The 23,889-nt window shown below is 38.0% G+C and overlaps 1 protein-coding gene across 3 annotated transcripts in view; it reads right to left on the bottom strand.

Moving 5' to 3' along the window:
* The window catches only part of LOC124118309 (phosphofurin acidic cluster sorting protein 2-like), a 141,730-nt gene that overhangs the window by 62,041 nt on the left and 55,800 nt on the right, over positions 1-23,889 (bottom strand). For all 3 annotated transcript variants that reach the window (XM_046480428.2, XM_046480433.2, XM_046480434.2), the window contains exon 5: positions 16,332-16,485. In XM_046480428.2, the coding sequence (XP_046336384.2) occupies positions 16,332-16,485 (154 nt within the window). The remainder of the gene's footprint in view (positions 1-16,331; positions 16,486-23,889) is intronic.

Raw genomic sequence — 23,889 nt, 5'->3', positions numbered from 1 at the left:
AATTTCTGTGTGAAAGAGTAAATCCCTTACACCCTGTCACAAACAACACAGGCTGCACATGGATTGCTGAGAGGTGGCATAAATCCCTTATACCCCGCTTGAAAACAAAAAGCCACATGCTTTTTCTGTGTCACGTGAGTGAGTGAGTGAGTATGATTTTACGCCGCTTTTAGCAATATTCCAGCAATATCATGGCGGGGGACACCAGAAATGGGCTTCACACATTGTACCCATGTCGGGAATCGAACCCGGGTCTTCGGCGTGACGAGCGAACGCTTTAACCACTAGGCTACCCGACCGCCCTGTGTCACTTGACATAGCACAAGTTAACCTCAGCTCAATTGGTTGGTTGGTTGGTTGGTTGTTTAACGCCGCACTCAGCAATATTCCAGCTATATGACGGCGGTCTGTAAATAATCGAGTTTGGACCAGACAATCCAGTGATTGATATCATGAGCACTGACCCACGCAATAAGGATACGATGACATGCATCAACCAAATCAGCAAGCCTGACCCCCCGATCCCGTTAGTCTCCTTTTACAATGCCTTTTATGGCAAGCATGGGTTGCTGAAGACCTATTCTACCCCGGAATCTTCACAGGTCTCGGCTCAATTGAACAATTGTTGTCTATCAATTTGAAATTTGCTTTAATTCTTTTTCAATGTAATATTAAAACATGTTGGTAAGATAAATTTGTTGCAGCAGGATCTCAAGGCTCACATGGTGTTTTATGCGTTCAGAGTTAGGTTTTATACCATGAGCCGGAGAAGGGTGGTATAAAACCTAACGTGGGACGTATAAAACCCCATGTGCACCTCGTGACCTGCTACAACTTTTAATATCCTGTTCTGAATGATTGAATAAGCAAATATGGCTATTGAAATGTAGAAGCCCTCAAACAAGTTTCTTCTTGCCTGGGTTAACAGGACAGCATTAATTCTCAAGACATGTGGACCTTAGTGCCTATACAGGTATAAGATGCTGGTAGTTTGAAATCACTCCTTTGCCTCCAAGGACATGATGAGTTGCAAAGTATAGCAATCTGACCCTGATAGTGCAAGAGGATTCATCATACCTGGATGAACAGTCCCTCAACAGCTAATTATCTCATTTCCCTCTCGAGACCTGATATGTTTGTTTATGCTACCATCTCTTGCCACAACAGGGGAATTATTAACCTCGCCATCCCTCTATAGCCTCTAGCTTCTGTCAGCCACCATCTCAGACTTGGCCTTGCACCAGTACAGTGCACTGCCATGTGACTTCTCATCTTGCTGGAAATTGATACAATCCTACACACTACTTGTTTGCTTTGCTGTATGCATTTATCTAGATTTTAACCATGGTTGTTATGGCAAAGAGGCTTTGATCAATTTCAAAGTCTCAAAATATTCAGGGATATAGCAATATATCTACTTATGAATGCATATAAATGTAAATTGTAGATGTGTTGTACATTGCATTTGTTTAGTGGAATGTTTTGCAATAAATATTACCTCATCTTATCTTATCAAGTCTGGAGCAGTGCGCTTGTCTTGAGCCAGCAAAGATATTTGGTCAGTGAAAAATCAGTTATTTTTTATTCCAATTCAATGTGTGTAGTAAAAGACATCCAGTGAAATGTGTGTATGGCTAACCCTGATGTTTCATTCTGTGACAATAAACACTTTTTCAAGCTGAAAGGATAATGGTATTCTTCAAATATTATGTTTTCCATTTTCCATAGCCAATACATTCATGGCAAGAGAGGTGCTGTCTATGTGTCAGAATTCTAGAAGATATCTTGCAAAGGAAACAGAAGTCCTCACTGTTGAAACCACATTTGTCTATTAGTATTTAAGGCCAGCTTGAATAATAAAAGAATATACATTTTTCTATATTTAATGCAATAACGGTTACGACTAATTTGACAAAGGAAAGGATAAAAACTTGGAAAATGTATTTTCCTTATGCTATGGAGTCCTAATCTCCAAACATTGATATTGTCATAAAAAAAACTCTGTGTTTACATGTTTTTGATAACCCAAGTTCAAGGGTGAGCATCTTCCATTAACTAACTGATTGTGTGTAATCTCAGGTTATCATGCTCTTCATGCTCATATTTACATTATTAGTGAGCTGATGACTATATAGACTACATTTAGTATCTCACTTTCTCGGAGCTTAAGCAATGAATTAAAAGACATCCCCCACACAAGAAGTTTTGAATCTCATATCATAGTGTAGTCAGTTCATAAATTGTTGTTCAAACAACATGACACATTGTCTAGCTGTTACCAGATAACGATATGGAACTCAGACTGATAGCTAATTGAAAACATCCGGTTACTGTTGTCAGTCATACACTGACAGTTTTACATCTGAAACAAAAATATGATTTTCTTGGTTACCTCACTAAAAAATATTGTCATAAAAGGGTCCTTTGTGATACTAATGTATTACTGATCCCAATTTTGTAAAATACACTATACCTCTACATCTAAATGTACTTCTGGATTCTTTTGATATTCATGGTCTCCTGAAAAGATGGTACTTCTTATCTCCCTGGCGCTTGGCATTAAGGGGCAAAAACAAGGACTGGTCGGCTTGGAGACATTATACTGTGTCTGAGTGGGGTATTTATGTTAAAGGGCAAGTTCACACGGAAATTAACCTATTTTTCTTGTACTTTTTCCACATTAAAAGTGTTAACCTAGAAGTGTCATAGACAAAAATATAAAAATATCACAATTAATTAACATATTTTTCGCATTAAAACGATTTATATTTTTCACATTTACCAAGTGTTCTATTTCCACAACAAAAACATCATGGCTTATGCCCCTTGCAATATGACGTCATTGGTGCCAATTGATAAACATTATGACGTCATCATGCTTTGTTAGAGCCGCTTCACGTGGTGTAGGTCTAGGTGTGTGATTCTAGCGTCTCAGATGCCAGCCAGCATAGTGTTATGCTGAGTCACCACTGTGCCGGAGTGTGTCGTAGGCCATGTTGTTTTACCGCAAACTGGTACTTGATATCTTTTGCGTTGAGAATAGACAGGGACCCAGTTGAATTGGCACCAATTACGTCATAATCTAAGGGGGATAACTCAGGCCTGTTTAGCTCGAAAAACGAAGGCCTCATAACGGCATATCATTTTCACACTATTGTGAGCTTCCTACTTTCACTGTGAAAAAAATGAGTGTATATTTTCAAACACAGATACTAATTAATTCTAAAATTGCGTTTTGTTTAGAAAAAGAAAGAAAGTGATTTTTGCGTGTACACTTCCCCTTTAAACTGTGGCATGGTATCTCATTGGACTCATACTATAAAATTGGCATTAGTCCAAGCATCCAAATACACACCTTTGCACATGCATCTACAACATGTATTTATGTATGTATGCATGTATGCATGCATGCATGCATGTATGCACATCACTTCTTAAGTACAATAGTATTGAACGAGACGTTAAACCCCTTTTCACCTCACCTCACCACACCTATACAGTTACAACATATGGTCAGGTTTTATGGCCCACCTAATCACAAAGGATAATGTGTCGGAGTTGGGTATCCAAACTGAACTGCATGTAGCTATATAAATGAAATAATCTTAGACGCGACATTTAACCCCATTTCACCCACCTTCAGATGTACAGCCAGGAAACCCTTTGACCATGTTAAAATAGTAAACATGAGAGCTGGATGTAACCACAGTTCACAGCTTTTGTTGTATTTATAAATTCCTACCCTCACTAAATTGATATAACTATTTCACTCAGATTGCTAATTAGCACATTTAGTCCGTCTCACATGCACCTGATTACAGCTGAGAACATCCTTTTTCATTGACAAAATCAACAACAAAGACTTCATTAAGTTTGATTCAAGTGAAGCTTCAAAACATCCTTAATACTGAGTCCTGTCAGAAATGTGGCGAGATTCAATAGACTCTCAGCTGAAATTGGAGAATTGTTTTGGAAGCTTAAAAACAAGAACTAAACATCAAGCAACAGATGAACAGGAATTTTTCTCTTTTATCATCCTTGTCTCATTAAACCTTTTAAAAAAAACAAGCTTTATGAGAATGAATATTTAGAGAGAAAAAAGCGATGTTTAACACAGCCAGGAAGTAGATTCAAACGATCCTCGTGCTTCAGACATCCCCTCATTTGAAACCTCTGATGGGAAAGGCACTCTCATTTGAAACCTCTGATGGGAAAGGCAAATGTTAACCATAATAAATTTCTTCTATGAAACAATTAGTCTCAAATGAAAGATCCTTCTATCAAAAAGCAATATGAAAGTGGACAAGTTATCAGGACAACATCTGTCACTATCAAATGATTCAAAACACATTCAACCAATTAGTTTTATTTCACGCAAGATCAAAAATATTTCAATTGTCTCTTCTTGCATGACAGCAACACACTTAATACAAGTTTGGCACATTTCAACATTCCTGACAATACTGGAAATTATGTTGTGTCAGCAGATTCTAAAATAATGTCAAACTAATATCTTGATTTCAACATGATAGATGTTTGGACTGAGCAGGACTTTCAGCCAGGGGTCCGGAAACCGTCATATGCGCCGGACATGTCCGATTGGGAATCTCAAATGTCCGTTTTAAAATATTGCTTACCGGACATTTTAAAAAGTATTGTCCGGACATTCTTAAATTTTGACCGGACATGATCAACAGTTAGGACTGAGCAGTTTCTGTCTGCAGTTTCAACACAATGAAGATTAACTACACTGACAAGCTTTGTTTGTTTTGATTGCTGTAAATACATCGTACCTACATGATAGTCCAATCGGTCAATCACTGTAATAGGCAATAAACTGAGTTGACACTGATTAATCGAGGATTAATTACTGAGAACATCTTGTTAATTTGAGTGAAAGGTGTTTACAACTGTACATTAATACCTCGCATCATCGATGTACCTCATTATCCTCACAATGCTACGACACGTAACCTCAGACAAGAAGCGAAAGCGTGACGACAGCCAGTCGAGCGGATCTGCCAAACCCTCAAAGTCTGGACGATCATTTTGTAAGTCGTGGCTAACGACTTTCACTTGGTTGACATACAATGAGGATTTGCAGTTTTTATTGTTTTCGGTAGCTAGTCGTATATTGAATCTTGATTGACCGCCATTTTGCTTTCTCGGACGATCGATATCCAGCTTTCAGCTTAATTGTATGGCATTATAGTGAGTGAGTGAGTGAGTGAGTGAGTGAGTGAGTGAGTGAGTGAGTGAGTGAGTGAGTGAGTGAGTGAGTGAGTGAGTGTGAGTGAGTGAGTGAGTGAGTGAGTGAGTTGGGTGTAGTGCTAATTTCTATTCTATAATCTGATCAAAACTCACTCCATGTAAAAATTGGAAACAGAAGTGTATGCCAAAGTGGAGGAAAGAGTGTTGATAGTTACCAAGAGACATTTTTTCATATTGATCAATAGAAGATAGTCATATGACCACATGCTTCATAAGACCCAAATATCAGTATCATGAAAGATACAAAATACTGCATGAATATTTATCTACTACAGTAACTCATATGAAGGTTATTTCAAGACCGCTTTACAACCATAAGTATAGATGAGCTATGTGTCTGTTCCTGACATATATTCCCTGCCAACATTCACATTTCTAAACACAGCAATGCCCTGAGGTAAGTAAGTTTGAATAGTGAAGGGGTTCAACTATTGAATGTCCCTAACTCACCACTGAATTTCTCCAGGCAATCCTTGTCTTAGTGCCAGTGGGTCTGTTGGGAAGGATTAAGATGAAAGAATTTTTTTTTTAACCAGACTTCAGGGAAAACATTATCTTTTGAACAAATAAAACCTTCTCCATACCAAGACTGGAGTGAAAACTAGATTCAGATTAATTTAAAGGCTTGCAGACAAACATAATCTAATGAGCCCCTATAATTCAATTCAACTTGAGCATAACTGAATCAAGAAGAGCAGGCAGACACAGCCCATGCTATATGTCATGGTGGAAGATCTTCTGAATTTTCTAATACACTTACCATGTGTTTCCATACATCTACCGAATGAATCAATACATCTACCATGTGTTTCAATACATCTACCAAATGAATCAATACATCTACCATGTGTTTCCATACATCTACTGAATGGATCCATACATCTACTAGGTACTTCTGCACATCTACTGAATGAATCCATACATTTACCATGTGTTTCAATACATCTACTGAATGGATCCACACATTTACCATGTGTTTCAATACATCTACTGAATGAATCCATACATTTACCATGTGTTTCAATACATCTACTGAATGGATCTATACATTTACCATGTGTTTCAATACATCTACTGAATGGATCCATACATTTACCATGTGTTTCAATACATATACTGAATGGATCCATACATCTACTGAATGATTCCATACATCTACTGAATGATTCCATTCATCTACTGAATGACTCCATACATCTACCATGTGTTTCAATACATCTACTGAATGATTCCATACATCTACTGAATGATTCCATTCATCTACTGAATGACTCCATACATCTACTGAATGATTCCATTCATCTACTGAATGATTCCATACATCTACTAAATGATTCCATACATCTACTGAATGACTCCATACATCTACTAAATGACTTCATACATCTACTGAAAGACTTCATACATCTACTGAATGATTCCATTCATCTACTGAATGATTCCATACATCTACTAAATGATTCCATACATCTACTGAATGACTCCATACATCTACTAAATGACTCCATACACCTACTAAATGGTTCCGGGTACCAGGATCCATTTATCTGGTGACTCAACATTTTTACAAAGCGACAAAGTTTGTTTGTTTGTTGTTTAACACTGTACTCAGCAATATTCCAGCTATATGATGGTGGTCTGTAATTAATTTGAGTCTGGACCAGACAATCCAGTAACTGACATCATGAGCATTGATCCACGCAATTGGAGTACGCATCAACCAAGTCACTGAGTCTGACCACCCGATCCTGTTAGTCGCCTCATACAACAAGTATAGTCACCTCTTACAAAAAGTATGGCTTGCTGAAGACTAATTCTATCCCAGATCTTCACAGGTGTGACTTAGTATTGCTGCCTTTTGATTCAATATACCTACTTGGAACACTTCACATTCAAATGGTATGTAGCAGTGGTTAAATACATCTTAGTCAGGGATCAATCACTGTTTCATTTTACATAGTAAAGTTAGTTCCACATTGCAAATATAATGAGATTTGTACTTGTAACGTGTTCATCACAAATTTATCACCTTGAAAAGATTTTCACTCTGAAAAGTGTGTGGCAAGTTCAACACAAAAAAATCAATTTGTTGGGGGTCATCTTTGCTTGGGAAACTGTCCTACATCCCACCTGTAATCAACAAGCACAAAAGACAAAACTTGAGATCACTTCCAGATCAGTCTGAGAGTGGAATCACCTGGAGAAGGGGAAACTATACATCGTACACGAAGAGTTGGGGATGGGTGTTCCTGGTTTGAAAGTACCCCAATGTGGCTGCCAGATTGTACATGCCAAGTGGCCTTCCACCATGATCAGCCAAACAAATTTTGTTTTTCTTCAGGACTTCCTGTGAATCAAAAGCTTGCTATCGGAACATTAAAATAACAAATATTTATTTCAAAATTATGGTTTTAAAATCCCAGGCCGTCCTCCAAAATATCAAATGGGTTGTTCCCAAAGAACATCCATATATATATTTTAATGTTCATATATATATATATATATATATATATCTATATCTATATCTATATATATATATATATAGGAAGGATCCTTAGCTTTTTTCAGTGATCAAAGACCACTGAAGTCTGAAGCACTGCAAGCGATAAGCTGCACATGGTTAAAGGGTGAATTAATTGGGTTTAATGCCAAAGTGAAACATACCGCACCTATCTGGTCTTCACTTTAACCACCTAAGGAAGCAAAGGTACACCAGATCTATTGTTAACTGGTCTCAATTCAGTAGTATGCCCTAAGTGCTACAACCATTGAAATCATCAGTCGGTTAATGCACCTGAGTTTCCTCCTGCATTCATAGGGCAAAGACCACACTGAGGAACGGCAAATGCAATTTCTGCAGAGTAATCCTAAGAACAGGCAGATCGTGTGATAAATAAGACTCTAGGGTTATCAGTTTTGTTGATATCTCAGCACAACTTCCTTCACTAAAGGCTTCCTAAAAACCCGACAAACAACCACCAAACCTAATCTAATGTAACCCAAACGCCAAGCCTCAAATAAATAAATCCTTGGTGCACTCTATGAACATATCATAACAGAATAAAGTTTGTTAAGTTTGTCAAAAACATTTCAGAAAATGATTTCCATTAGGTATCTGTCTCCACTGTCAATTACATTCACCACAAGCATGTTTATAATTGTGAAATATCTCCAAACACCATCTACACCACTGTTGATCGAAACAGTCAAAAACATGTGTATATATTGTAACAAGTCCTCGGTGCTGAGCGCTTTTCTTTTTCCAAAGTGCTGCCAAGTTTTAACTTCTCTCTTTTGCTGACTGAGGAAGTCAAGTCTCAAACTGTACTGAAGACCTTAGTTTGTGCCAAAACATTCTCAGGGAATTTAGTTCATCATGCACAAGGTGACTGACTGAGAGAGGATTAGCGGTTGAGGTTTGAACTCGGTACTGGAGAATAAAGTTTGTTTGTTCGTTTGTTTGTTGTTTAGTGCCGCACTCAGCAGTATTCAAGCTATATGAGGGCGGTCTGTAATAATTAAGTCTGGACCAGACAATCCAGTGATCGACATCAAGAGCATCCATCCACACAATTGGGATACGATGACATGCATCAATCACGTCAGCGAGTCTGACCACCCGATCCCATTAGACGCCTCTTACGACAAGCATAGTCGCCTTTTACAGCAAGCATGGGTTGCTGAAGACCTATGTTTGCACCACATGCTGTGCCTGATCAACACAATGTGGTATATCAACCACATGAAATACACATACTGTTTCCCTGTTCTTGCATCTGCATGTATTCCATTACCAAATAATGTCACTGTCCTTCAAACAGTTCCACCTGATCTGACTGAGTATGATGACATCTGTCTGACAGCTTAACACTGTTTCATGAGGTAACATTTTGCCATTCCATAGAGCTATTGTCGAGTTACCTGTGTTATTTTCACTAAGCTACTCTGCAAGACAACTCCCTTAAGTACCATTGCCTTCGAATCCTTTTGACAGCTGGCAAGAATTAGAGTTGAGGCTTGAATGAATGGTCTACTTAGTATATGCAAATAAGCTGAACCAGCCAAACCAGTGACTAACAAGATTGATATCAGTGCAATAATACACAATGATCCAATAAAAGTGACAAAAAACATTTCCATAATCATAATTAATACATTGTAGATCTCGATTATATCATAAGCATGTGTTTATGAATCACTATCAAATAATAATGATACCAGATGTTCGTGAAAAGATGAGCGTATCCTGCCCCACATGTCATACTTACAGATTACAAATTGAGGGAGATATCGGGTTCTATGAAGTATTCATATAAATATCTTAATCTGAGGACCCCTAAATCTTACATTGTTTAGCATTAGGTTAAACCAAGGCATGGTCCACATAGATGATCTCCCCTCCAGATACTTCCTACACTCAGCAGCCATTTGCACTGGCAATTTATTGGTGTCGTGTGAGTACCTTGGATCACAATGACTGGTAGAGGCTTGAATTCACAGACCTTCATGTGGTGGATCTATTTGTCTGAAATTTGTAGTTATATTACATGTTTATTACTTCTTGAAACGTTCAATAACATGACTCGTCATGTTTTTCAGTGAAAGTAGGTCTACTCAAATGCCATATTATCTTTGAAAGGCAGTCAAGTTCCTGTCAATCCTACATACTCGTTAATCCGACATAGTTGGTTGCATATCCTTATGTCTGATTGACGAGTATGTTGGATAAACGAAATTAGATAGTATCAAAGTTCGTGATCGAAAATCAGACTACAACACAATAGATAACGATTGAAACATGTAATAAAACAAAAGGAAAGGGGAAATATTTATGTTGTTAAGTTATATCGTTGGCGGAATATGTTTTCTAATCATGCAACCTCTAAATTTTTACACAAAACTACTGTTACGAACTGTATGACTGATTCAAAATACATTTTAAAGCAAAGTCTGGAATGGAAGTAGCCAATTTCAAACTTGTCCCGCAATGTTTAAGAAAGCTGCTTTCTTAGTGGCTAATGTCGACTTCCTGTTAGTAATTTCATTGGTCGGTCAGTTTGCGAAAGGTCGTTCTGACGTGACCTGTAATGGGATGTCCTCAGCGGTTGCGAGAACTTGTATCCGATTTAAATGAGATTGAGGTAATCTAGGCATGTGAATAATCCTGTTTTGTTTATTTAAAGCAGTAATTGTTTATTGTTAAGCAAGCTTATCTTTGCAGCCATTGAAATATGCAGCTATTCGCCGATTCGTCTCGCATCAAAACACAGGGTTATGTACTCGTTGGCAGATGACCACGGAGTACGCTGATCACTGTGTCGGATTAACAAGACTGATTAATTAGTGATTTCAACAATTTTAGGTGCAAATTAGGTGTGTCGGAGTCGGAGTGCGAATCAAAAGCTTGCTATCGGAACATTAAAATAACAAATATTTATTTCAAAATTATGGTTTTAAAATCCCAGGCCGTCCTCCAAAATATCAAATGGGTTGTTCCCAAAGAACATCCATATATATATTTTAATGTTCATATATATATATATTATATATCTATATCTATATCTATATCTATATATATATATATATATATAGGAAGGATCCTTAGCTTTTTTCAGTGATCAAAGACCACTGAAGTCTGAAGCACTGCAAGCGATAAGCTGCACATGGTTAAAGGGTGAATTAATTGGGTTTAATGCCAAAGTGAAACATACCGCACCTATCTGGTCTTCACTTTAACCACCTAAGGAAGCAAAGGTACACCAGATCTATTGTTAACTGGTCTCAATTCAGTAGTATGCCCTAAGTACTACAACCATTGAAATCATCAGTCGGTTAATGCACCTGAGTTTCCTCCTGCATTCATAGGGCAAAGACCACACTGAGGAACGGCAAATGCAATTTCTGCAGAGTAATCCTAAGAACAGGCAGATCGTGTGATAAATAAGACTCTAGGGTTATCAGTTTTGTTGATATCTCAGCACAACTTCCTTCACTAAAGGCTTCCTAAAAACCCGACAAACAACCACCAAACCTAATCTAATGTAACCCAAACGCCAAGCCTCAAATAAATAAATCCTTGGTGCACTCTATGAACATATCATAACAGAATAAAGTTTGTTAAGTTTGTCAAAAACATTTCAGAAAATGATTTCCATTAGGTATCTGTCTCCACTGTCAATTACATTCACCACAAGCATGTTTATAATTGTGAAATATCTCCAAACACCATCTACACCACTGTTGATCGAAACAGTCAAAAACATGTGTATATATTGTAACAAGTCCTCGGTGCTGAGCGCTTTTCTTTTTCCAAAGTGCTGCCAAGTTTTAACTTCTCTCTTTTGCTGACTGAGGAAGTCAAGTCTCAAACTGTACTGAAGACCTTAGTTTGTGCCAAAACATTCTCAGGGAATTTAGTTCATCATGCACAAGGTGACTGACTGAGAGAGGATTAGCGGTTGAGGTTTGAACTCGGTACTGGAGAATAAAGTTTGTTTGTTCGTTTGTTTGTTGTTTAGTGCCGCACTCAGCAGTATTCAAGCTATATGAGGGCGGTCTGTAATAATTAAGTCTGGACCAGACAATCCAGTGATCGACATCAAGAGCATCCATCCACACAATTGGGATACGATGACATGCATCAATCACGTCAGCGAGTCTGACCACCCGATCCCATTAGACGCCTCTTACGACAAGCATAGTCGCCTTTTACAGCAAGCATGGGTTGCTGAAGACCTATGTTTGCACCACATGCTGTGCCTGATCAACACAATGTGGTATATCAACCACATGAAATACACATACTGTTTCCCTGTTCTTGCATCTGCATGTATTCCATTACCAAATAATGTCACTGTCCTTCAAACAGTTCCACCTGATCTGACTGAGTATGATGACATCTGTCTGACAGCTTAACACTGTTTCATGAGGTAACATTTTGCCATTCCATAGAGCTATTGTCGAGTTACCTGTGTTATTTTCACTAAGCTACTCTGCAAGACAACTCCCTTAAGTACCATTGCCTTCGAATCCTTTTGACAGCTGGCAAGAATTAGAGTTGAGGCTTGAATGAATGGTCTACTTAGTATATGCAAATAAGCTGAACCAGCCAAACCAGTGACTAACAAGATTGATATCAGTGCAATAATACACAATGATCCAATAAAAGTGACAAAAAACATTTCCATAATCATAATTAATACATTGTAGATCTCGATTATATCATAAGCATGTGTTTATGAATCACTATCAAATAATAATGATACCAGATGTTCGTGAAAAGATGAGCGTATCCTGCCCCACATGTCATACTTACAGATTACAAATTGAGGGAGATATCGGGTTCTATGAAGTATTCATATAAATATCTTAATCTGAGGACCCCTAAATCTTACATTGTTTAGCATTAGGTTAAACCAAGGCATGGTCCACATAGATGATCTCCCCTCCAGATACTTCCTACACTCAGCAGCCATTTGCACTGGCAATTTATTGGTGTCGTGTGAGTACCTTGGATCACAATGACTGGTAGAGGCTTGAATTCACAGACCTTCATGTGGTGGATCTATTTGTCTGAAATTTGTAGTTATATTACATGTTTATTACTTCTTGAAACGTTCAATAACATGACTCGTCATGTTTTTCAGTGAAAGTAGGTCTACTCAAATGCCATATTATCTTTGAAAGGCAGTCAAGTTCCTGTCAATCCTACATACTCGTTAATCCGACATAGTTGGTTGCATATCCTTATGTCTGATTGACGAGTATGTTGGATAAACGAAATTAGATAGTATCAAAGTTCGTGATCGAAAATCAGACTACAACACAATAGATAACGATTGAAACATGTAATAAAACAAAAGGAAAGGGGAAATATTTATGTTGTTAAGTTATATCGTTGGCGGAATATGTTTTCTAATCATGCAACCTCTAAATTTTTACACAAAACTACTGTTACGAACTGTATGACTGATTCAAAATACATTTTAAAGCAAAGTCTGGAATGGAAGTAGCCAATTTCAAACTTGTCCCGCAATGTTTAAGAAAGCTGCTTTCTTAGTGGCTAATGTCGACTTCCTGTTAGTAATTTCATTGGTCGGTCAGTTTGCGAAAGGTCGTTCTGACGTGACCTGTAATGGGATGTCCTCAGCGGTTGCGAGAACTTGTATCCGATTTAAATGAGATTGAGGTAATCTAGGCATGTGAATAATCCTGTTTTGTTTATTTAAAGCAGTAATTGTTTATTGTTAAGCAAGCTTATCTTTGCAGCCATTGAAATATGCAGCTATTCGCCGATTCGTCTCGCATCAAAACACAGGGTTATGTACTCGTTGGCAGATGACCACGGAGTACGCTGATCACTGTGTCGGATTAACAAGACTGATTAATTAGTGATTTCAACAATTTTAGGTGCAAATTAGGTGTGTCGGAGTCGGAGTGCGAGACTGTCAGATTAACAGGTCTAAATAGCACTGATTTAATCGGTTCCCATCATTAGTGTCGGATAAAGCCAATTGTCGGATTAATGAGTGTCGAATTAACGAGATTTGACTGTAACCAACAAAAACCTAACATGCACTTGACACCTGCACATGAATATAAAACTTGCTAATGTGGCATCAACAATTTCCCCTCATGACAGATTCTTCTGTTTTTCTCCCTCCAAAATATTTATTCTTCAAAAAGTAATTCCCTCAAGACATCAACTGCACTTTGAAGAAAATTTGAAATGTGATGTATTCAACCAGGTCGCCAACATTTACAACATTTTTAAACCCCAGACATTGTAAAGGTTACATCAATGCTGTCTGACAAGCGAGGAACACTCATTTCACTTGACTAGCTAAATAGACTCAAGGACTGTGAGACAAAATGTCAGCTGAAATGTGCCATTCCCAATTCCATCGGCTGTGATTTAGCATCCATGCATGTGAAAATTGCCCTAAATTAGCAGCAATCCTGCACAACAAGGAACAACACCTCTGACAGGTGAGGACAATCACCAGATCAAGATCAATATCTCCATGCTAATGAGATCATATTTCAGCTTTTCAAAGCCATAAACCCCTGTGAATTACATTACAAAGACGGGAGAGATTGCTCTCCCTGGAACACTAAGCAATCTGTGGTTGCAGTCAGGAGAGCCAGGTCAGTTAGCTCTCTTACAAGCTTACATTAAGATGGCGCCATGGCTGAACTTTGGCCTGAAAAAACATGTCCATAAAGTAACATATTCAAACTGCCAATTTATTAATAGCTATCTATGTAGAGCCTGCGATAAAAGACTATATATGGGCAGCATGCAACAAATAGCTGAAAGGGTTTGGATGAATAAATGATCACTTATGCCTCATTTCTATGAATTGCTTTTTTTCAGCTGAAATTTACACCATTCACTGAAAGGTTCAATGAGTGCCCATAGAGGAACATAGCTGGAAAACTAACAATGATTTATAAGAGAGAGAATTTATGGATAAACTTCTAAAATTTGAGGAACACAACGTTTCGGAGAATATGCTTACTCCTTCATCACCTGATGAAACCTGACCACCCGATCCCGTTTGTGGCCTCTTATAACAAACATGGGTTGCTGAAGACCAATTCTAACCGGGATCTTCACGGGGCATGTTTTGGTCATACCATCATGTGTGGGCTCCTAATATGTAGAATAATAAGGAGACCATGAGGGTTGTAACATTCAATTGAACTGTCATATAGCTGTCCATGCCATGATTCCACAGTGTTGAAAATTAATTCTTGACTACTAACAATTTAAACAGACACACTAAAAAAATACTGAAGAAACCTTTGCCATTTTTAAGAAAGATGCTAGGGTGTTAACGTGATTAAATACATTAATATTTTCTTACCGAAAGAAAAGAATGTAAAGTATTTACTACGCATGTCTTTCATATCTTTACATCCATTGAAATTCAAGTATGGTACTGATGGCAACACTTATTGTCATTAACTCAAGGACAATTGCCATGCTTCAATATTTCGACCAATTGTATAATGACCAAAAGTATAGTGTGCATAAGATGGCCAGCTGTCACTCCAAGGTGTAGCTTGGGATTGCCTTCCTGGGAATAAGCACATATGTCAATTTACCAAACAGGGCTCAATTTAGCTATACAAAACATGCAACCTGTTATTGAAAAATGCAACCTAATATTTATGACTACATGCTACCAGACCATGTAAAAAGCTTTCAAATTTGTGCCGGAATAAATCTTACTTATCCACACAAAATCAATCTTTGAACCCACTCAATACCTCTGAAGTTACTTACCATACTACATCACTAATCTCTGTGTTACGTGTAACTTGTCAGGCTTTCTTACAACTGTGGATACATCAAGATTATGTGCATATGTTCCTATTACGTTTCACAGCACTACTATGTGACACTGGCAGCAGATTTGTCTTTGTTTCAACTTCGATAAATTTATGGGACCCAGGTGAAACCTGGTTTTGTTTGGTGCAACTTGATTTTCATGTCAACATGCACCTGGTGCAAGTTAGATCAAGTTCCTTGAATCGAGCCCTGACAAGATTTTACTTATAAAAGACTTAACATAGAAATAGTTGATCATCTCTGTGAGTGTAACATGAAGACTATTCAAATGACGATGTATGCCTCATTTATTCACATAAGAGAACATAAAGATCCTCAGCAGACCATGCTTGTCCAAAGAACAGACTAATGGGATCGGGTAGTCAGGCTTGTTTACTTGGTTGAAGCATTTCATTGTAGACCGATGCTCATATCAATCACAGGATTCTCTGGCCCAGAGTTGATTATTTACAGATTGCTGTCATATAGCTGAGTACGGTATTGAACAACAAACAAACAAACAATTATTTACATAAGAACATACTATTATTTGTATGTTCCAACCAGCCTTGTCAACATCAGACATACTTAATTTCAAGACCAAACCTGACATCATGCACTGAAAGAGTCACTGGATCCAGACAGGGTCAATATCTGTACGGCAATTATGGTAACAACATTATAAATTAGAAAAATAAGCTGAAGTCCATCAGCACTGACTTACCAACATCAGATGACGTTTGTTTTCGATGACCGTTTTCTTCATGGTCCACTGGCTGACTAGATAAAGCAAGCACCATTATATGAGCGACAGCATTGGTTCGTTCCTTGAGGTCACTGAACATCCTCAACTCCTTGTCCACTGACCTCTGTAATACCTGGAAAACAAAGGCGAACAATGAATACTGTAGGAGAGAGAGAGAGTTGACTAAATGTTGCTCTGAACAATATTTCAGTTATATCACGGCAGTCAGCTTGATGTGGGAAGAATCCAAAGTGATGGAGGTCTTAGACGTAGACCACCATTGGTAAACTTACCAGCAAGGGTTTGATGCTGACTAACCTAGAAACACTATCAGGACACACTGGGATTCGGACCCATGAACATAGGTTCCTGGTATACCCAGGGCGGTCAGGTAGCCTAGTGGTTAAAGCGTTCGCTCGTCACACCGAAGACCCAGGTTCGATTCCTGAAATGGGTACAATGTGTGACGCCCATTTCTGGTGTCCCCCGCCGTAATATTGCTGAAATATTGCAAAAAGTGGCGTAAAACCAAACTCACTCACTCACTCCTGGTATGCCCAAGGGACAGAGCTCACAGCATACTGTAGACGACTGGGCTCCCGGGCCGCTTCTTGGAATGAGTAGAGGATTTGGGGTTAGAATGGGCGGAGATCTTTAGCACACTTTTTGAAAACAATTTGGGTTTTAGCAGGTAAGTCAATGTGGGTAAAGCAGGTTGCAGATGTTTGTAGAGTCATAACCGGGCTGAATCTCATTATCTGTCATCATCAGACCCTGGCATGGTAGACTTAACTTAGTCTGAAATATATACTTTTCATAGAAACAAGCAACTGAAAAAGTGCCCAAGTGAGATGGGATTTTCAGACCTGAACCTGTGAAAAATCTAGATTTGATATTTAGAGCTTTAGAATTATGGAAAGGGGTGGACAGAAGGGAATATAATATCGAGACAGACAACTGGCATGTCTTTAGGTTTTCTTTTATAGTATTCTAATTCAGAGACTAGGGAAAACTCTTAAACCATACCGTTTTGAAAAGGATCACTTTTGTGCTTAATTTCATGCAGCTTAAGGGGCGGTGGGGTAGCCTAGTGGTTAAAGCATTTGCTTGTCAGACCCGGGTTGATACAATGTGTGAGCACCCATTTCTGTTGTCCCTGCCATAACGTTGCTAGAATATTGCTAAAAGCGGCGTAAAACTATACTCACTGATTCATGTAGCTTAAAGTGCAAGAAATAATATGACAAATAGATCACAATGATATTTCAATGCTAATGCATGATGCAGACATAACATGGTACACAGTGTGAGTCAGGGAATGACACACATTCACCTGGGGCTTTGTTGATGAATGCAATTTATTGGCTACCAGGGTACGACTGTCGTAACTCCCACACTCATAGCATCAATACGGCTTTGTGGAACATGTGGAAGGAAGCCAAGATCAAGCTTCATTTACAAGTACGAGGCCCTTGGGAGCTACTACTACTAACACAGTTTGGGAACTTTCAGAGCATCTTCTAAATTAGGATACATCTATAAATCAGTTTATTATTTTGAAAGCCTTACCATCACAAAAGCCTTTAGCCTCCAAATAATGTACTGGGTAACATAGAAATGATCTGATATCATATCTACAACTTCAAACAAATCTGTAATACTACAGAAAATTCCAAAATTTACAAACATATTTTGTATTGGTACATTGTATTGTTAGCATAGCTAATTATGTATTTGTTTATATAGTTGTGAGTGAGTGAGTGAGTGAGTGAGTGAGTGAGTGAGTGAGTGAGTGAGTATGGTTTAACGCTGCTTGTTGAAATATTCTAGCAATATCTTGGTGGGGGACACCAGAAATGGGATTCGCTCATTGTACCCCTGTCGGGAATCGAACCCAGCTTGAAGAGCGAACGGTTTAACCACTAGGCTACATGACCGCCCCTTATACAGTTTATAGAATAGTCACTGTATCTTGTAAATCAGACATAAAGTAGTTTCATGTTTGACCTCTTGACCTCTTGATCTCTTGACCTCTTGCCATCAACCTACAGATATAGCTGCAGTAAGGTAAACAACAGTCAGTTCCTTGATGGAGGAATGATTGTGGGATTAGCAGGCAAAGGCCTGGCACAACCACTAATTTCCTTGAAGCTTACCAGACCACAAATTAAGCTAAGTATTAGGACAAAAAAATAAAAAGTATTTTATGTTCTTGGTCCTTTGATTTGGGATAAAAACTTTATGTTTCGTATTCATTTATTTTGAGAAAAGCTCATTTGCATGACATTATAATCTTGATGAAAAAGATAGTTCTCTTCTGTATTAGAATTCCCTTTTCGCAAAAAATCATGAAGTTCTGTTGAGTGATGTCGCAACTGCACGAATCATGCTTATAGGCCTTATGATGTTGCTGAAAGGGTCGTTGTCAGCACACTTATACTACCATGTACCTGGATACTTTTGAGTACCCACAAAGGAGCAAAACTACCCCTGCTCACTAAATCTATCCACTCTCGTACAACGCTCCACATGGCCACAATAGCCTCTGAAAGCATGCAGATCGTCTCGACCTAGTGCCTGCTATAGATAAGATAAGATAAGATAATATTTATTGCAGAAATGTTCCACTAGGGACAGATGCAATTTTAAAAGACAAGACATTATGATTCATATATACATATATACAGACATACATAATTTACATTCCTGTAGACACATACAAAAACAAAACAATCAATATTACATATTTGATGATATTTTTATATATAAAATGTCAACGGTTGATTATGAAGGGGTATTTATTGTTTGAAATTATAGATATGGAAACAAATACAGTTGATATTGACTGCTTCATTATTTGACAGGATGTAGTGAAATAATTTGTCTTCATGACTTTGAGGGGTGGTTGGGTAGCCTAGTGGTTAAAGCGTTCGCTCGTCACGCCGAAGACCCGGGTTCGATTCCCGACATGGGTACAATGTGTGAAGCCCATTTCTGGTGTCCCCCGCCGTGAGATTGCTGGAATATTGCTAAAAGCGGCGTAAAACCATACTCACTCACTCACTCATGACTGTGGACATTTACATTTACATTTTGTCTGGATAATTTTTCAAAGAGTATATTTCTTTCTTGAGTGTGTTTAATACAGTGAAGTAAGTACCGGTAGTGTTTTTCGTCATCAATGGTTGAACATGTAGAGCATAGCCTCTGATGTAGTGGGGTTGGTGGCTTTGTATGTCTTCCAAGTTCAATATTTAATTTATGGTTACTTAATCTTAGTTTAGAAAAGTGCACTCGATATTTTTTTACTTTACAGTGACTGAGATAGGGTTCTAATTTTATTTCATATTTAACTATCCTATATGTACTAAGTTTGTTTCCTGTGCCTCTTGTTGCATTTACATCTTGAAGAGATTCCTTGAAGAGGATGTTGAATTTAGATTTGATTGTCTCTTTGAATATTGGTGATAGGAAAGCTGAAGTACTCAAATTGTGTTTTCCTATATGTAGATCGTTTTCTTTCAGATTAATGAAAACTATGGATTATGGTCAATCTGTATATAAACAAGTCTTTTACTTATGTAAAGCTGGTAAGATCCTGAAAGTCTCACGACAGGTTATTGTTCGGTACATTTAAGAACAGTCTCATTAACATGAGACTCTGTGGCTACTCTTTAGTATACTCAAAAGTACCCGGGTACATAGTGACAAAGGTGTCCCGACAACCCCATCAGCCATAATATTACCCCTACACACACAACACGTGAGGCATTGTGCATCATCTGCACTTTGATTGTTCATCTTGGAGAAAGTAGGTTAGAGTTACCCGCCCTTTATTCAAATTCTGGAAACTAAAACAGCCAGACTCTGGGGCTTGAAATGATGTCGGTGGGGACTAGAAACATAACATGTCAATCTCAATACTTTACTGGGGAGACTATGCTTGTCCCAAGAGGCGACTAACGGGATCAGGTGGTCAGGCTTGCTGACTTGATTGATGCATGTCATCGTATCCCAATTGCGTGGATCGATGCACATCTAGATTGTCTGGCCCAGACTCGATTAAGACTGTTGTCATATAGCAGGAATATTGCTGAGTGCGTTAACAACAAACAAACAAATGAATACAGATTGAAATTTTAGCCATGAATTGTTAACCTTCTCTGAGGTGGAAATACAATAGACATTGCTTATTTTCATGAATAAAGCATATTACTTTTAAGAAATGTTATGCATATGTTCCTAAGGCAAAACTAGGTTGTAAGTTGATAAGCTGCAGTGCAGTCATCATGTGAGTCAGTCTATCATCACTAATAATACCACACATCAGTTGTCTGTGGTTCAAAACACAGGGGAAGAAATACTGTAATAAGGTTTTAGGCTACTTCTGACAACGTTTATAACGAACACGCTTATAACGAACTGACAGATGTAACGAAATGAGTTTTGATCCCGTCTATTTACTGTATATATGCTAAAAACAAACTACGGTTATAACGAACTAAAATTAGTGGTCCCTTTGAGTTCGTTATAAGCAAAGTTTACTGCACATAAATAATCATTATTAAGAAATGTCAAAGCACCGGCTTGCACAACAATCCTCCACATCACCTTATACAAGGATGGTTAAATGTCATGATAAACTATTTGTTTAGATCTGTAAAAGATTACTTTGTCATATATTATGTACACTTCAAGAAGCCACAATATTATTTTCAAAAACATATCATACAAAATAATTAAAAACAAATTACCCCATTCTCACATGAAGTAAATATTTTGGCTGTCTGTTCAACAATAAAGTTGTGTCATATTTGTATGCTACTGCAGCTGCTGAAATCTGTTCTTCCATCCAGGAGACATAAAGAACATTACCATCATTACTGTCATGCTTACCCAGACATATATACAATCATGGTAATAAGCTCAAAAGAATAAGGCATACTACATTTTGCCCTAAAAAAGGATTTTCCATAGATAATGTCAGAGCTGCCAACTGAAATAGCTCAAAGCAGTAAATTACATGGTGATTGTTGGACCTCATGGTAACTATGGATACAAGAAATTCCATTGCATCGATGCTGTACATATGCAAGCATACAAAAATCCCCTTCAGAATCTTTCATGCAATTTTCAGATAATTCAGATAGACACAGCATTTGAGATCTCCTTGCAGCTGACACTTGCCAGGAAAAACACAACAAAGGTGGTATTTTGTAAGTATGCCTGGAATTTCCTGCCACTTTTTATTAAGCACAGAAGTACCTAATTGTTGCATAATACCCAAAGAGCAAGTAAACAAAACGCAGGACGATTCACAAATAAACACCACATGGAATGACGGGGGAAGAGGAGAAGAAATGGTGTGACTTTGTTGAGTTTAACCATCAAGAACTCAGTGTATCTCGTCTTTACCATACTCGTAATAGGAACAGTTTTTCTCGTCTCCTTTATTCCCCCATGCTGTCCTATTTGGCGCCACCTGATGTCAGGAGTAATCACTTGAAACCAGTTTTAAGACAATATGGTAATAAACAGTTAATGAGGATTCAGATTTATCAAGGAGCACAGAAGTATTTTTTCTATTGCCCTGCAAATCATCTTGTCAGAATGTTGGTGATGGCAAAAACAACTTGGAACAAAAAATAATGACCTGTTATCATATTCACAGCCATGTCTGGGAGATTCTATCATTGAAAAATCTGATTCAAAGATGCAGTCAGTGAATTTTAATGACCAAAATGACAAAATGTACATAAACCTGTGATTGTGTAAGTTAAAATTAAGCAGTGTTTGAATTTAAGGGGGGTTTGGGTTACTTGAAGTCTTCTATGGTATTTGAATCTGGGGACCGACTAAATCAAGGGTATGGCAAGGACCTCCAGACTTCCATGCTCGATTTTGAACACAGTAAAGGTTATAGATAGCTGATACATATGGTGTAATGACTAGTGGTGGGATGATACACCAATGAATCGCAATATTTTACTTCCCAATACAAGTATCGATCACAGTTCCACACTAAGTAAAAAATACCGATTCATACCTTAAATGTTCACTTTAATGGCGGTTATACCAAACACTAATTAGTAGTGAAAAAGTAAATATTTTCAGCCATTGTGCCATATTTGACACTGCCAAATGTAAATCGTCAGTGTGCCAGGTATTTGACTATCCTGTCTATGAAGAAGATGGCTTAAGCATTTGCAAGTATCATGATACGTATAGGATCATGAACAAGGTATCGTGATTAATATTGGATCGCACAGTTAGTGTATCTTCCCAGCCCTAGTAATGACTGTGGTAAGTCAATGTTAAAGTATTGGAGTTACTATCATGTCACAGATCTGGTCGCTTATGGAAGGGGGCCAAGGTCACACAGAATGGCCAACCAATATTCATTTTCACTGGTTCTAACAACTCGAATGGCAACTACTGCAGAATGCCTTCAGGGTTCATGATTAACATCAATCAATATATTGCTTAGCTCTTTTCCAGGAATGTTGTTTTAAAACATCAACACAGTGACACTGAAAGATAGTCAATTACTACTTGACAACAGCTTCCACTAGATCAAACATCCCAATTAAATTTACATACACTCTTGTATCCGTGTCCATGGTTTAATGGCTTGTAAAGAGCTCTCCACGCAATACACCACCTCACTTAACCTTTCCACTAGCCTTACCACATCGCCAAACAACAACAGGTGAATGGGAAGTTGTAATATCATATTCCGAAAGACTTTGGCAGACCGACAATGGACTTGTGATGTGGAGTACAGCTTGATTAGGACAACCTGTTGCTTTAATGTGCCTGACCTTTCAAACAGACTACAACTGTGCCGATCGATAGCAGCGACATAGCTGTGAAGCCTTGTTGAAAGGGGTTGGTCACCTAAGTAGTGTGTTTGTGTGTTTTCACTCCATCTTTCGCGAGTACCTCACAGTTGGGATTCCATTCAGACACCTGTCTAGCTCTGTAGGATTACAAGTGGGAAGGCCACAGTGTTCTAGTCATACTGTTCACACTACTATGAATTCCCCAGCTTGTTTCAGCAAGGGAACGAGATCAATGCCAAGCATTCCTTGCTTACAGCTTTAGATATCCAACAGTGTTTTCATGTGTCTGCATACATCAAACCCCTAATACTACAAACACTGCCCAAGAGACGATGTTTTTTACTTAACATACGAACAGATAAATATCCAACAAAGGCTCTCTTTTCATAAAACAAGTTCTTTTAAGCAGTGAATGAAACACATACAAGTCCACTGCTTCAGACAAATGTATATGTCTTATCAAAATATTTATGCGTGTTTAGGATGTTATGGGGGATGTCCCAGTGGATTTGTTCGGTTTTCTGGGAAGATATTAAACAAGGAGCACAAGTACCACATCTGACAGGTGTACCGATACACAAACCCAAATGTCATACACAATCCATCATGATATGCATCAACCCAAACAAATAGATGAACCTGTCAACAAAAATCATCCTCAAAAGTCATGGTAAGATCCTGATGCTAACATAATA

The sequence above is a fragment of the Haliotis rufescens genome, unplaced genomic scaffold, assembly GCF_023055435.1.
Source record: "Haliotis rufescens isolate VD_foot unplaced genomic scaffold, xgHalRufe1.0.p SCAF_3, whole genome shotgun sequence".
In the NCBI taxonomy this organism is placed as follows: Eukaryota; Metazoa; Mollusca; class Gastropoda; order Lepetellida; family Haliotidae; genus Haliotis; species Haliotis rufescens.
Note: the sequence above shows the minus strand (reverse complement) of the source record. Positions and strands in the feature narration are given on the sequence as shown.